General features: G+C 37.1%; 2 protein-coding genes across 3 annotated transcripts in view; both read left to right on the top strand.

Annotated features, from left to right (window-relative positions):
* LOC123530728 (transmembrane channel-like protein 1) overlaps positions 1–13,781 on the top strand; it is a 138,442-nt gene that overhangs the window by 34,192 nt on the left and 90,469 nt on the right. The window lies entirely within an intron of this gene.
* The window catches only part of LOC123532610 (uncharacterized), a 30,951-nt gene that overhangs the window by 2,653 nt on the left and 14,517 nt on the right, over positions 1–13,781 (top strand). The window contains exons 3-11 of the mRNA XM_045314078.2: positions 19–97; positions 1,081–1,359; positions 2,356–2,526; positions 4,058–4,177; positions 4,898–5,015; positions 5,474–5,632; positions 10,599–10,766; positions 11,165–11,308; positions 11,587–11,857. Of these exons, the coding sequence (XP_045170013.2) occupies positions 19–97; positions 1,081–1,359; positions 2,356–2,526; positions 4,058–4,177; positions 4,898–5,015; positions 5,474–5,632; positions 10,599–10,766; positions 11,165–11,308; positions 11,587–11,857 (1,509 nt within the window). The remainder of the gene's footprint in view (positions 1–18; positions 98–1,080; positions 1,360–2,355; positions 2,527–4,057; positions 4,178–4,897; positions 5,016–5,473; positions 5,633–10,598; positions 10,767–11,164; positions 11,309–11,586; positions 11,858–13,781) is intronic.

Raw genomic sequence — 13,781 nt, 5'->3', positions numbered from 1 at the left:
CTATGTGTTTTTTTACAGGATAGTTGCAGGAAAACCAGGACTGCATCCTAATACTGCTGGAGGAGAAAAGCCTGGGCCTAGTCTCAAACTTAGATCTGTAAGTAAAATAATGCCAGTTTTCACATATAGTTTTAAGTGCATTGTTCTTAAATGGTTTTAAGACATACATGTTTACACATAGCAGGATTTTTATGTAATTCATATTCTCATGGTAACAGCAAGACATAAATCATAAAAGTAAAGAATACAAATTTCATAATTTTGACTGATCTTAAAGACAAATTTATACACATTTTATAAGAAACACTGTGTGACCAGCTATTCTTGGCTTATCTTAGTGAGACAATTTTATCATATTATGATAAGACTAAAACTGGCTTAAACTCTGAACAATTGTAAATGAAAAACTTTTATTACATCTATGAAACCATTGAGACAAAACACAATGAAACATAAATGGCAGTTGACATATGAAAAGTGACCAATAAAAATGGTGAATTCCATCCCCATCATTAAGTAAATAATGTAGGAAAAGTGTTCAATGGTGTGTAAATGAACAGATGAACTTAAAGTGTAAATGAACATATTAACTATAAGCGGGCAGTGACATGTAAACAAACAGATGAAATAAGTATGTAATGCTATTTAAAATAACAGATGAACTAAAAGTGTTCAGTTGACTGTGTGTAAGGAACAGATGAACTTAAAGTGTTTAATTGCATGGAAAGGAATTGATGAACATATAGTGTTCAGTGGAATGTAAAAGTACAGATGAACTAAAAGTGTCCAGTGCCTTGTAAAACAACAAATTAACAAAGTGTTCAATAGAGTGGAGAGGAACAAATAAAACTGTTCAGTCATATTGACAGGAACAATGTGACTTTCATTTCTGTCCAGAACCAAGCAAGTCATCCTCTAGCTTTATGTAAAAGCAAAGCTTGTTGGGGTATCATAGAGAATGATGCAGTTGAGAGCTGTATTGAATAGTCATAGTGCCCTCATCCTTCAACATGTACTTGATGTGTTTAGTTTTTGCATGTTTAAATATGATTCAGTCCATGTTGGAATTACGTATTTCAGACAACATCAGCTTTTGGCAGTGATTCCACATCTGTACCCTTCCAGAAGCCTTATCCAATCCAAGAATCCTGCGCCCAGTCTCAGTCTGATACCAGCCAATCAAAGTCCACAGAATGTCAGTCAGGTGACGTTACATCTGCTTCAGGTCAACCTGAAGTACATGTAATCAGCAGAATGCATATGGGTGAAGCGCAAAGAAAATACAAAGAAAATTTTGAACAAAAGAAAATTGATGAGGCAAAGAAGCAGGCTGTTTTAGAAAAAAGGAGGCACAAAGAGGTATAATTGAGCCGTGCCATGGGAAAACCAACATAGTGGCTTTGCGACCAGCATGGATCCAGACCAGCCTGGGCATCTGCGCAGTCTGGTCAGGCTCCATGCTGTTCGCTAACAGTTTCTCTAATTGCAGTAGGCTTTAAAAGCGAACAGCATGGAGCCTGACCAGACTTCGCAGATGCGCAGGCTGGTCTGGATCCATGCTGGTCGCAAACCCACTATGTTGGTTTTCTCATGGCACGGCTCATATGTTAGCATTTACTAATCAGTTAATAGTTACATTAGTTATAGGTAAAAAGTAAAACTTTGTTTATCATGAACTCTTTTAGGTGCATGTCATATACTCCACAGCTGTAATACTGTTAAAAATGGCATTAAGCCAAGAAAATCTGATGTTACTTTAAGCATTTGTTTCCTGTTTATTTCCCTATTTTGCTTTTTGCAAACATTTTAAATGAACAATGGACTTTCACATTCGCTTTTTCTAGATTTAAATTTTGAATGTTTTGATCGACCACTTCACTACTGTGCTTTCCATACTGTCAGTCAGAATAAGAATATAAGAATCTTTTACAGATTGAAATATCTGGATCAAAGGTAACAGTTAAGGTGGTAACAAGGCTGTGCTGAGATACTGCGAAAACTTTTACCCAGTAGCAGAGCCAGCTATTTTAATCTGCACCTTCTAGCAGTGATAAATTTGTTTTCTTGCATACCACATTCTTCAAATATAAGAAATAAAAGTAACTTGGTGCTTTTCTTTTTAGCATTTATTAAAGTAGCATATCAATCTAAGTATGTATTTGTTCATTGATTACAACACGAGAGTCGTATTACTCATGGGAGTGTGTAAGATGATGTTTTGCAGCAGCGTCAAAAACACATGAAAATCCTGTCTGACATGCATGAAACTCAAAATACTTGTATTGAAAACAATATTATTAAATTAAGACATTGGATAAAGCCATGCATATAAAAGTTCTCTGACTGCTTGCACAGGAACATGCCAGGATTCTGAAGGAGATAGCAGAAGACAGGGAGAAGAAGAAGCTTCTACAGCCTCCGACTCATTCAGAAGCTAAGAAAGCATCTACTGATACAGATTTATCAGAAAGGAAAGAGCAGAAGACAGTTACTCCATCTTCTAGCAGCGGAACTTGTCTACTTCAGGTAAAACTCTACACAATATTGTTTTAATGTATTTATGTCCACCTTTGAAGAAGTGGGTGGGTATTGCTCATGCCGGTCTCTTGGTTTGAATGTTGGTTTCCAATCAATAACTGGAGAAAAGGTTACATTAAGCAAACTTTATAGAATGATTTTCTGTCTTCAGTAGATGACAGTAATGTTATGGAGATCAGTAAGACAGAAGTAAAGATCAACAAGACCTTAAGACAGAAAACATTTTCAGATTAAGAACAAGAGATGATGCTTGGGTCAAAAGAAGTCAGACTTAATAGCATTAGTGTTTAAGGTCATTAGGTAAATTTCCAATTGTTTTAGGAGTTAGGAAGTCAATATGCAAGGTAACATTGAGTCTAAAAAAACAATTTCCGATCAATAACTAGAGAATGCTTTGATCTAGGACTGTGAAGCTTCGTAGCGTGATTGTCTGTGGCCAGTAGGTGACCTGTGCAATATATTGTGTCATTCTGTTAAAGGTCAATATCACAGTGACATTGAGACTAAATGTATTATTAGTAATTGATGGAGAATGCTTGTGTCTGTAACCATCAAACTTTAAAATGTTATTGTCTATTGTGAGTAGATGCCCCCAGTTGTTTTTGGTTTAATAAGTCGAAACCCATTGTCACAGTGATTCCAAGATTAAAAAAAGTTCCAATTAATAACTGGAGATTGGAGAATGCTTTGGCATAGGGCTGTCAAATTATGTTGGCCCTAATTTATATGTCAAAGGCTTAGGTCACTGACCTTGAGGCTAAAACTGTTTCTTGAAAATGCTTCGGCATGATTGTCTGTGGTCAGAAGTTGAACCATAATATTTTTGGGGTCTTTAGGTCAAAGGTCAGAACATACTTGGGACTGAAAAATTTTGCACCAGGTACCCTCTGCCTAGCCATTACCTTGCTAAATTTCTATAATGAAATTACCATCTTCCAATTTGGACAGTACCATTAACTGTTAAAAGGGGTGCTTACCAAAAAATACTGGCTGATTTGCGAACAGTGCAGATCATGATCAGATTGCGCAGATGTGCAGGCTGATCATGATCTGCACTGGTCGCAAAGGCAGAATCAATCGTGTCCAGCATGGTAAGGGGTAGCCATCATCTTAGCATATGTGTTTTGCAGACAACCCTTATTTGGTGCCGTTAAACTGAAGAGTTTCTAACTTCAGTTATTGTAAAGAAATTTTATCTATGAAATTTGTGTCTAATCACAGTACTACATATAGTACATGAATAAATAAATATGAGACAATGGATGCCAAAGCCTTGACTTACCAAGCCATATGACTTGCTTCAACTTCTCAAACTGGTATAAACTCTGTTATGCTCTCCTCTTCTGTGCCCACAGTATTTCTTGTAACAGCTGTACAGTTAACGGTTACCATGTGTTTTGATTTACTGCTAACTGTTGTATGACATATTTCTGAAGTACACTTCATATAAACATGCAAACTTTTCATTCTTGTAGTTTTTGCTGTTTTTTAATGTACAACGATACAAGTTTATTTTCAGATAAGATTACCAGATGGAAGATCTCTTCGTCAGTCATTTAGCCCTGCTTCAACATTAAAACAAGTGTGGGAGTTCACAGCTAGCCATCATCGAGATATGTCTGGCTACATCTTTATACAGGTCTGTGTATAATACTTCTTGTAGATTTTCAGAAGGTAGTAAACCTTTAACATAAGAAAAGGAACTTGATGCCTGTATGACTCTTAATTGACAGTTCCCTGTTAGTCTCGAAAGGGGATTTATGATTTGCCATTTCATCTGTCTGTCGTCCATCAGTGTCACAAAGTAGAGTCCAGTGAAAACTTAAAGTACAAGACATTTTTTCATGAAACTTGGAACACAGATAGATGGCAATATGGAGAATATGAACAGCCTTTTTATTTTGTTGCTATGGCAACAAATGTTTCTGTATCCAATTCATGATGTTATGTTTATGTGTACAAGTAGTTAATCCCTGTACACAGTTGTAGGCATCAGCTATAATTTTCTGATAAATTTAATCAAATTGCTTAATACTGAAAAATCTACATTTTGATATCTATAACTTGACTTTATTGGTACATTTGAATGTGTTTGGTTATGTTATGTGAATAAACTTGATTTGTTCTGAATTTTGACACCTCAGAAAATTAAACAAAGGAAACTCTGCATGAACAGGTATGAAATCGCAATATGTAAATTATCAAAGAATTGCAAATAATCACCATAAATTCATGATCAAAACGAGTAAAATGTTTTAATTTGTTTTTCATTTGTTGGACATGGAGAAGAAGTAAGACAATGTTTTGTACAGATATAGATTTTATTTGAATTTTATATTTTATATCTTTGTTTGTACAGCCTTTCCCACACCATGAATTCACATCAGCCGACATGCCATCTACAATGACTGATTTAAAACTGACACCAACAGGCTCATTAGTGTTGCAGAAAAAACAGACGCCATCTCCTGTAACAGGTTAGTAGTTCTGTAATATATACTGATAGTTTTTGTTGGAAAAAAATGCTGGTATTTTACCAAAACCATTTATTGTGAAATTCATATTATTTAAATTCTGTGGTTTTGCCAATCCACAAATAAAATCCTATTGAAAAAAATGAGTTCCTGTTATTTTACCGTTAGAATTTAAAATTCAGAAATTCACATCCTTAGGTCATTATAAAATTGTATATCCACCAAGTTAAATCATTACAGACCATCTAAATTAACATTCATGTCATATGCAAATTGTATGTTTCATTCAAATTCTACTTGTGAAGTTTACTTACATCACTAAATTAGTGGTCTTGAGAGTTAAAAAAAATAACACTTTTGTTTAAATGATTCTATTTTGCTGCAGACAAATCTAAGACAGAGCTGGATTAAGATATGAAAATTCATTTTGAAAAGCCTTTTTCCTCATGTATGCATTTTAGAGCCAAGCACATCCCCAGAACCAATGGAAACTATTTCTTATCCCCCCACGGTCGAGGCAAATAGGGATCTTCCTAGTCAGGTACGTGATCCGCCAAGAGGTCACCGATGGGGTCAAGGCTTCTCTTTGGAGAATGAAAATCAAATACCACCTCAACAAGGTATTTTGTATGTTGAAGTCTTGTTTAATATTGCATGTTCCAGATGTAAGTTACCCACTTTTCAGTATGTCTTCAGTATTGCTAGTAGGAAAAAGATATTTTTGATAATGCTGACTTTATGACCAGAAACATTTTTTCCTCTATTTAAAATTCTGGCCCATTGAAAAACATTCAAACATTTTTTCCCCAAAATTTTAGAAAAACAAGAAAGGAAATGTTGATTTTAGTGCTTACTTATACTAAGATATCCTAACTGTTTTATAACAATCCATCAACAAATTAAGTCAAAAGTGAAAAAGTATGATTTTTGATATTCCAAATACAGTAACTGAAGTTCAGAGTTCACTTCCAATATTGTTTTTGGATGATTCAGATTTTATCAAGATACTTTGAAATTTTCATAACTTCCTGTTACCATCCTTGGAGTTGTTTAGTGTAAGGTATAATATGAATGGTATAGTAAAGAAAAATCATGGAAAAAGTGTTTTGGAAAATATGAATGAAGCGGTAGCTCATAATTATTTCAGCATTATATTTGAATACTTTTAATATATTTTTGTGCCCCCCCATGAGTGGTGGGGGCATATAGATTTGCTCTTGTCCGTGCGTCCATCCTTCCGTCCATGCATCCGTCCGAAGTTCGTGACACGCCTAGCTCAAAAAGTATTTGATATAAATTAATGAAACCTTGCAGGAGTCTTTATCATGATATGAACTTGTGCACCTTCTATTTTTCGTCTGGCTCCACCCCCTAATTTTAGAGTTATGGCCCCTGAAATAGTCAAAAATGCATATTTTCACCTTGTGACACGCCTAGCTCCAAAAGTATTTGATATAGATTCATGAAACCTTGCATGAATCTTGATGATAATATGAACTTGCGCACCTCCTTTTTTTCATCTGGGTCCGCCCCCTATTTCTAGAGTTATGGCCCCTGAAATAGTAAAAAATGCACATTTTCACCTTGTGACATGCCTAGCTCAAAGAGTATTTGATATAAATTGATGAAACCTTGCATGAGTCTTTAACATGGTATGAACTTGTGCACCTCTTATTTTTCTCTGGCTCCGCCCCCTATTTTTAGCTCACCTGTCACAAAGTGACAAGGTGAGCTTTAGTGATTGCGCAGTGTCCGTCGTCCGTCCGTCCGTGCGTCCGTAAACTTTTTGCTTGTGACCACTCTAGAGGTCACATTTTTCATGGGATCTTTATGAAAATTGGTCAGAATGTTCATCTTGATGATATCTAGGTGAAGTTCGAAACTGGGTCACGTGCGGTCAAAAACTAGGTCAGTAGGTCTAAAAATAGAAAAACCTTGTGACCACTCTAGAGGTCACATTTTTCATGGGATCTTCATGAAAGTTGGTCAGAATGTTTATCTTGATGATATCTAGGTCAAGTTCAAAACTGGGTCACGTGCGGTGAAAAACTAGGTCAGTAGGTCTAAAAATAGAAAAACCTTGTGACCACTCTAGAGGTCACATTTTTCATGGGATCTTTATGAAAGTTGGTCAGAATGTTCATCTTGATTATATCTAGGTCAAGTTCGAAACTGGGTCACGTGCCTTCAAAAACTAGGTTAGTAGGTCTAAAAATAGAAAAACCTTGTGACCTCTCTAGAGGCCATATATTTCAAAAGATCTTCATGAAAATTGGTCAGAACGTTCACCTTGATGATACCTAGGTCAAGTTCGAAACTCGGTCACGTGCCATCAAAAACTAGGTCAGTAGGTCAAATAATAGAAAAACCTTGTGACCTCTCTAAAGGCCATATTTTTCATGGGATCTGTATGAAAGTTGGTCTGAATGTTCATCTTGATGATATCTAGGTCAAGTTCGAAACTGGGTCACGTGCCATCAAAAACTAGGTCAGTAGGTCAGATAATAGAAAAACCTTGTGACCTCTAAAGGCCATATTTTTCATTGGATCTGTATGAAAATTGGTCTGAATGTTCATCTTGATAATATCTAGGTCAAGTTCGAAACAGGGTCATGTGCGGTCAAAAACTAGGTCAGTAGGTCTAAAAATAGAAAAACCTTGTGACCTCTCTAGAGGCCATACTTATGAATGGATCTCCATAAAAATTGGTCAGAATGTTCACCTTGATGTTATCTAGGTCAAGTTTGAAACTGGGTCATGTGCCATAAAAAACTAGGTCAGTAGGTCAAATAATAAAAAACCTTCTGACCTCTCTAGAGGCCATACTTTTCATGGGATCTGTATGAAAGTTGGTCTGAATGTTCATCTTGATGATATCTAGCAAGTCAAGTTTGAAACTGAATCAACTGCGGTCAAAAACTAGGTCAGTAGGTCTAAAATTATTAAAATCTTTTGACCTCTCTAGAGGCCATATTTTTCAATGGATCTTCATGAAAATTGATCTGAGTGTTCACCTTGATGATATCTAGATCAGTTTCGAAACTGGGTCATGTGCGGTCAAAAACTAGGCCAGTAGGTATAAAAATAGAAAAACCTTGTGACCTTTCTAGAGGCCATATTTTTCATGAGATCTTCATGAAAATTAGTGAGAATGTTCACCTTGATGATATCTAGGTAAAGTTCAAAACAGGGTCACGTACCTTCGAAAACTAGGTCAATAGGTGAAACAATAGAAAAACCTAGAGACCAAATTTTTCTGTGGATCTTCATGAAAATTGGTCAGAATTTTTATCTTGATAATATCTAGGTCAAGTTCAAAACTGGGTCACATGAGCTCAAAAACTAGGTCACTATGTCAAATAATAGAAAAAAAGATGTCATACTCAAAACTGGGTCATGTGGGAAGAGGTGAGCGATTCAGGACCATCATGGTCCTCTTGTTAGAGTTATGGCCCCTGAAATAGTAAAAAAAGCACATTTTCACCTTGTGACACGCCTAGCTCCAAAAGTATTTGATATAGATTCATGAAACCTTGCTTGAGTCTTAATCATGATATGAACTTGCGCACCTCCTATTTTTCATCTGGGTCCGCCCCCTATTTCTAGAGTTATGGCCCCTGAAATAGTCAAAAATGCACATTTTCACCTTGTGACACGCCTAGCTCAAAAGTATTTGATATAAATTGATGAAACCTTGCATGAATCTTTATCATGATATGAACTTGCGCACCTCCTATTTTTCATCTGGGTCCGCCCCCTATTTCTAGAGTTATGGCCCCTGAAATAGTCAAAAATGCACATTTTCACCTAATTATGTGCCTCACTCAAAAAGTATTTAATGTAAATTCATGAAACCTTGCTTGAGTCTTTATCATAATGTGACCTTGCACACTTGGCATTCTTCTTGAGAATTTTAGCGTTTATTACAGAGTTATGGCCCTTGAAATAGCCAAAATAGTGGATTTTTTGTTTGTGATGCTCATAGCTCAAAAAGTATATGGTATAAAATAATGAATCCATTTCATTTTTTTTTTTTTTTTTTTTTTTTTTTTTTGAGGCTATACCCCATTAAGACTGCAAACATTTGAATGATTTCCCCTTATTATACCCCCACAAAACGAAGTTTGGGGGGGGTATATAGGAGTGAGCTTGGCGGTCGGTCGGTCTGTTGGTTTTGCATGGTTTCCGGATGATAACTCAAGACAGGCTTGACCAATTTCAACAATTTTTGGTACACAGGTGTAACATCAGAAAATACAGGTCAAGTTCGAATTTGGGGTCAGTAGGTCAAAGGTCAAGGTCACAGTGACCCTGAACAGTTAAACGGTTTCTGGATGATAACTTGAGAATGCTTGGGCCTAGGATCATAAATTTTGGTACACAGGTGTAACATCATGAAATGCAGGTCAAGTTTGACTTTGAGGTCTGTAGGTCAAAGGTCTAGGTCACAGTGACTCGGAACAGTTGAACGGTTTCCGGATGATAACTTGAGAATGCTTGGGCCTAGGATCATGAAAATTGATAGGGAGGTTAGTTATGACTAGCAGATGACCCCTAATGATTTTTAGGTCACAGGTCAAGGTCACAGTGACCCGGAACGTTGAAACAGTTTTCGGACAATAACTTGAGAATGCTTGGGACTAGGATCAGGAAACTTAATCTGGAGGTTGGTCATGTCAAGCAGATGACCCATATTGATTTTGAGTTCCAAAGGTCAAAGGTCATTTAAACCTTTTACAGACAATAACTTGAGAACGCTTGGGCGGAGGATCATGAAACTTCATAGGGAGGTTGATCATGACTAGCAGATGACCTCTATTGATTTTGTGGTCAGTAGGTCAAAGGTCAAGCAAGTTCGGCTTTGACATTGGCTTAGTTCTGTGACAAGGCCATATTGTGGGGGTATAATTCATCACTCCTGTGACAACTCTAGTTTGTGACAAATGTACCAGTGGGGGGCACACCCTGTGTCCTACAGACACATTCTAGTTGTAGATTACTTTAAAAGACAGAATGATTGTCTCTTTTTTGTACAGCATTGTTATGGATTACTTCTTAATACTTTAAATACTTACATGAATAGGATACAGCATTTCAGTGTCTCCTCGGATTTTCTTGCAGTTTTTAGAATAAATGAACAGACTCTTGGTTTTAAGTCTTTAAAAATCCACATTTACAGTCTATCTTTCATTGTTAACTGCGTCAAGTTTTTGGCATACAAGTTAAAAATGGTAGCTTAACATTGACAATGTGGCTGGAAAATGTGAATGTCTTTGTAGAATCTGATTTGAAAAATGTATATATGACATCAAGACATAAGAAGTCAAAACTAGTAACAAGACTTGCAATAAAAAAATTTGAGTAGATTATTGATTTAGTTTGCATTTTATTTCTACCATTGTTTGTGTTCTTTGTTAAGTCAGTTTGTTTATAATTAAAAAAAAAAATCACAGACTAGGTGAGTCATTTTTTATATTAATTGAATAAATGCCAGAAATTGCTTTCGCTTTGTAGAAAATTGTTTCTAATGTGAGCCAAGTATTTAATTTATTCATCTGATTATGTTTATGTTTAATACCACTGTAGGTTTGGGTCAGCCAGCTGGTGAGGAAATCATGGAGGAGGAGGAGGACGAGGAGGACCCTCATCTGGTGGCTCCAGGGGCACTAGGGCGTGGCAATCCGTGGCAGGGTTTAGGTATGCCAGGTGGCATTGCAGGACATCGGATGCCTCCTCCACCTGGAAATATCATGGGTAAGACATCTAAGCAAGTTTTTCTAGGAGATAGCTTAACGTAATCTCTGTCCCTGTATGCTTAAGGTTATAAAATTAATGTTAAGACAGATATTTAAATTATGTGTCATGATTCTCTCAAGCAGCCCTAAATATATTAAGTCTTGTTGAGAAATTGATGGTTTGTAAAATTTCTGTAAGTTAAACATGTTACCACAGTGATTAATTTTTTTTCTGTTTGTTACCTTTTAAAAAATAATAGATACAAACATTGATTTAATATTTTATCTTCTAAGATTTCATTGACTGTACTTTGTCACCTAAAGTACTTAAGTGAATATGACAGTGTATTACTTTTATACTGTTGTTTCGTGAAGAAAATAAAGACAACTGATTTTTCTCTATTCTCTATTTAATAGGTCAAGGTCATGACATATTTGGAATGCAGATTGGTGAACAGGGAAATAATCAAGCTTTTGGAGGAGTTGGACAAAGACTGGTTCCCATGGGTGATCCGAGTCATAACGATGCTTATCAACACAGATCTGTCCGGGAACTAGCACGTAAGCAAAATAAATAAGTAGATTTTTGCCATCTCAAGAAAAAGAAAATATTTCATCAAAAGGACACTTAAATTAATTTATTTAGTTATAACAAATTTGTTGGTTGCAGAAAGAACACTGGTTTTCATTAGAATGTGACACTTTAATATCCTTATTCTTTCAGGGAACTGGTTATTTATAAGTTTCTCCATAGAACAAATTAATAGTTAATTAGATGTAAGTACTCTTTAAAACTTTTGTTTGAATCAGTTTTGATCAATATACTTTCGTGTTCACAGTAGAGAGAGCTCAGGCACGTCTCGCCCAGCCAGCCCAGGAGCCCAGACAGAGCCCAGGTTCCAGTTCAGGGACAGTTTTATCTGTGGTACACCAGCCTGTACAGTCACTGCTTGTACATTGTCTTAAACATATCATGCACAGATTGAATGACCCTCGAAATCAGCTGCTCAGCCTTGCTGGAATATCCGAGGACATGGCTCAAGTGATCTTAGAGTTTCTAGTCAAGGAGAAACAACTCAAACCAAAGACACTGAATGCTTTTATTCCATGGTAAATTATTATTGTGTATTGTAAGGTGTTTCAGTTTTGTAGTTCGAATAGCAGGGTGGTCTGCAAGAGGAGAGAACCCTGGTTATTAATGTTTGACATATTCTAATCTGAAGGAAAACTGCAACAACATGTTTTAGGGCATAAATACAGAGATCCATTGTTCTTCACATTAACCCTTTGCCTGCTAAATTTCTAAAATGGACTTGTCCATCATTCAATTTGGGCAGTACCATATATTATTCGAAGGGGTGTTCAATGAAAATTTATTGACTTAATAGTGAGCAGTGCAGACCATAAAGGTCTGGACTGGTCACAAAGGCAGAGTCACTTGCCGCCAGCAGGCTAAAGGTTAATGTGCTTTTATTGCCTAGAAGTTAAGGTTACTGACTTTGGATTGCCTGCGTTAGTTTAAGCCTCGTTAGGGATGTCATGTGCTGAAGCACTCTAGTATTTAGCTTGCAGAAGGTGGGTGGTTCTACCTAGGTGCCTGCCTGTCTGTGGTTCTACCTAGGTGCCTGCCTGTCTGTGGTTCTACCTAGGTGCCTGCCTGTCTGTGGTTCTACCTAGGTGCCTGTCTGTCTGTGGTTCTGCCTAGGCGCCTGCCTGTCTGTGGTTCTACCTAGGTGCCTGTCTGTCTGGTTCTACCTAGGTGCCTGCCTGTCTGTGGTTCTACCTAGGTGCCTGTCTGTCTGTGGTTCTACCTAGGTGCCTGTCTGTCTGTGGTTCTACCTAGGTGCCTGCCTGTCTGGTTCTACCTAGGTGCCTGCCTGTCTATGGTTCTACCTAGGTGCCTGTCTGTCTGTCAGAGCTCCAGATAAGCTTTTGGTGCAGTTGGGTATTTACCCATCACTTTTTGTCTGAATTGGGTATTGGAAATTTGAATTGGGTAAAAATAATATCATTACCCAGCCTTTTCAGAAGTAATTGGGTATTTGCTAAAACCAATTGGGTATTTTACCAATCTCGCACTAACAATTGAGTATTTTTTTGCTTACAGTATACATGGTATATATCATTAAACAGGACTGACTAAGTATTTTAATGGCGCCCTTCAATGTTTAACACAAAAATGTATTTAAAATTGTAATGAATGTTTCATACTGTTGTTTTCTTTTTCACTTTTAATGCAGTCTGAGATCAGTTCATCCACAATATCCCGAACGATGTGGTCACCGCAATATGCATTCTCCCAAAAGATGTCATCCAGTATTGGTGACACTACATCGTCACAAACAGATAACTGTCATTGTTGAACAGCAAAATATCCCACTAATTTGTTTGTTTGTGCTGCAACAATATTTTTTCCTGCAACCTCTTTACATTTTATCAGCGTAAAATTGTTTACAAAGCGTCCAAATTACACCGATCAGCCGACTGAATGGTCCTGTTATTTTTCCGATAAATTGCAACCTGTACTGCAGTAACGTATAACCAGTCAGTCAAATCTAGCGTTTAAGTCTCGTACCCGTTTTAGTTATAAGGAAAAAGCGATACGCAAGCTATTTTTTACGAATTGGGTATTAGGAATTTTAATTGCGTTTCAGTACGCACACTGTATGAATTCAATTGGGTTTTCTGCAATTTTAATTGCGTAAATACGCAAATACGCAGCTTATCTGGAGCTCTGGTCTGTGGTTCTACCTAGGTGCCTGTCTGTCTGTGGTTCTACCTAGGTGCCTGCCTGTCTGTGGTTCTACCTAGGTGCCTGTCTGTGGTTCTACCTAGGTGCCTGCCTGTCTGGTTCTACCTAGATGCCTGTCTGTCTGTGGTTCTACCTAGGTGCCTGTCTGTCTGTGGTTCTACCTAGGTGCCTGCCTGTCTGTCTACCTAGGTGCCTGCCTGTCTGGTTCTACCTAGGTGCCTGCCTGTCTGGTTCTACCTAGGTGCCTGTCTGTCTGCACCTGAAGTAAAGAAGCACCTGGTT

The sequence above is a fragment of the Mercenaria mercenaria genome, chromosome 3 (assembly GCF_021730395.1).
Source record: "Mercenaria mercenaria strain notata chromosome 3, MADL_Memer_1, whole genome shotgun sequence".
Taxonomy (NCBI): domain Eukaryota; kingdom Metazoa; phylum Mollusca; class Bivalvia; order Venerida; family Veneridae; genus Mercenaria; species Mercenaria mercenaria.
The sequence above is the reverse complement of the archived record's forward strand: the minus strand, read 5'-3'. Positions and strand labels throughout refer to the sequence as shown.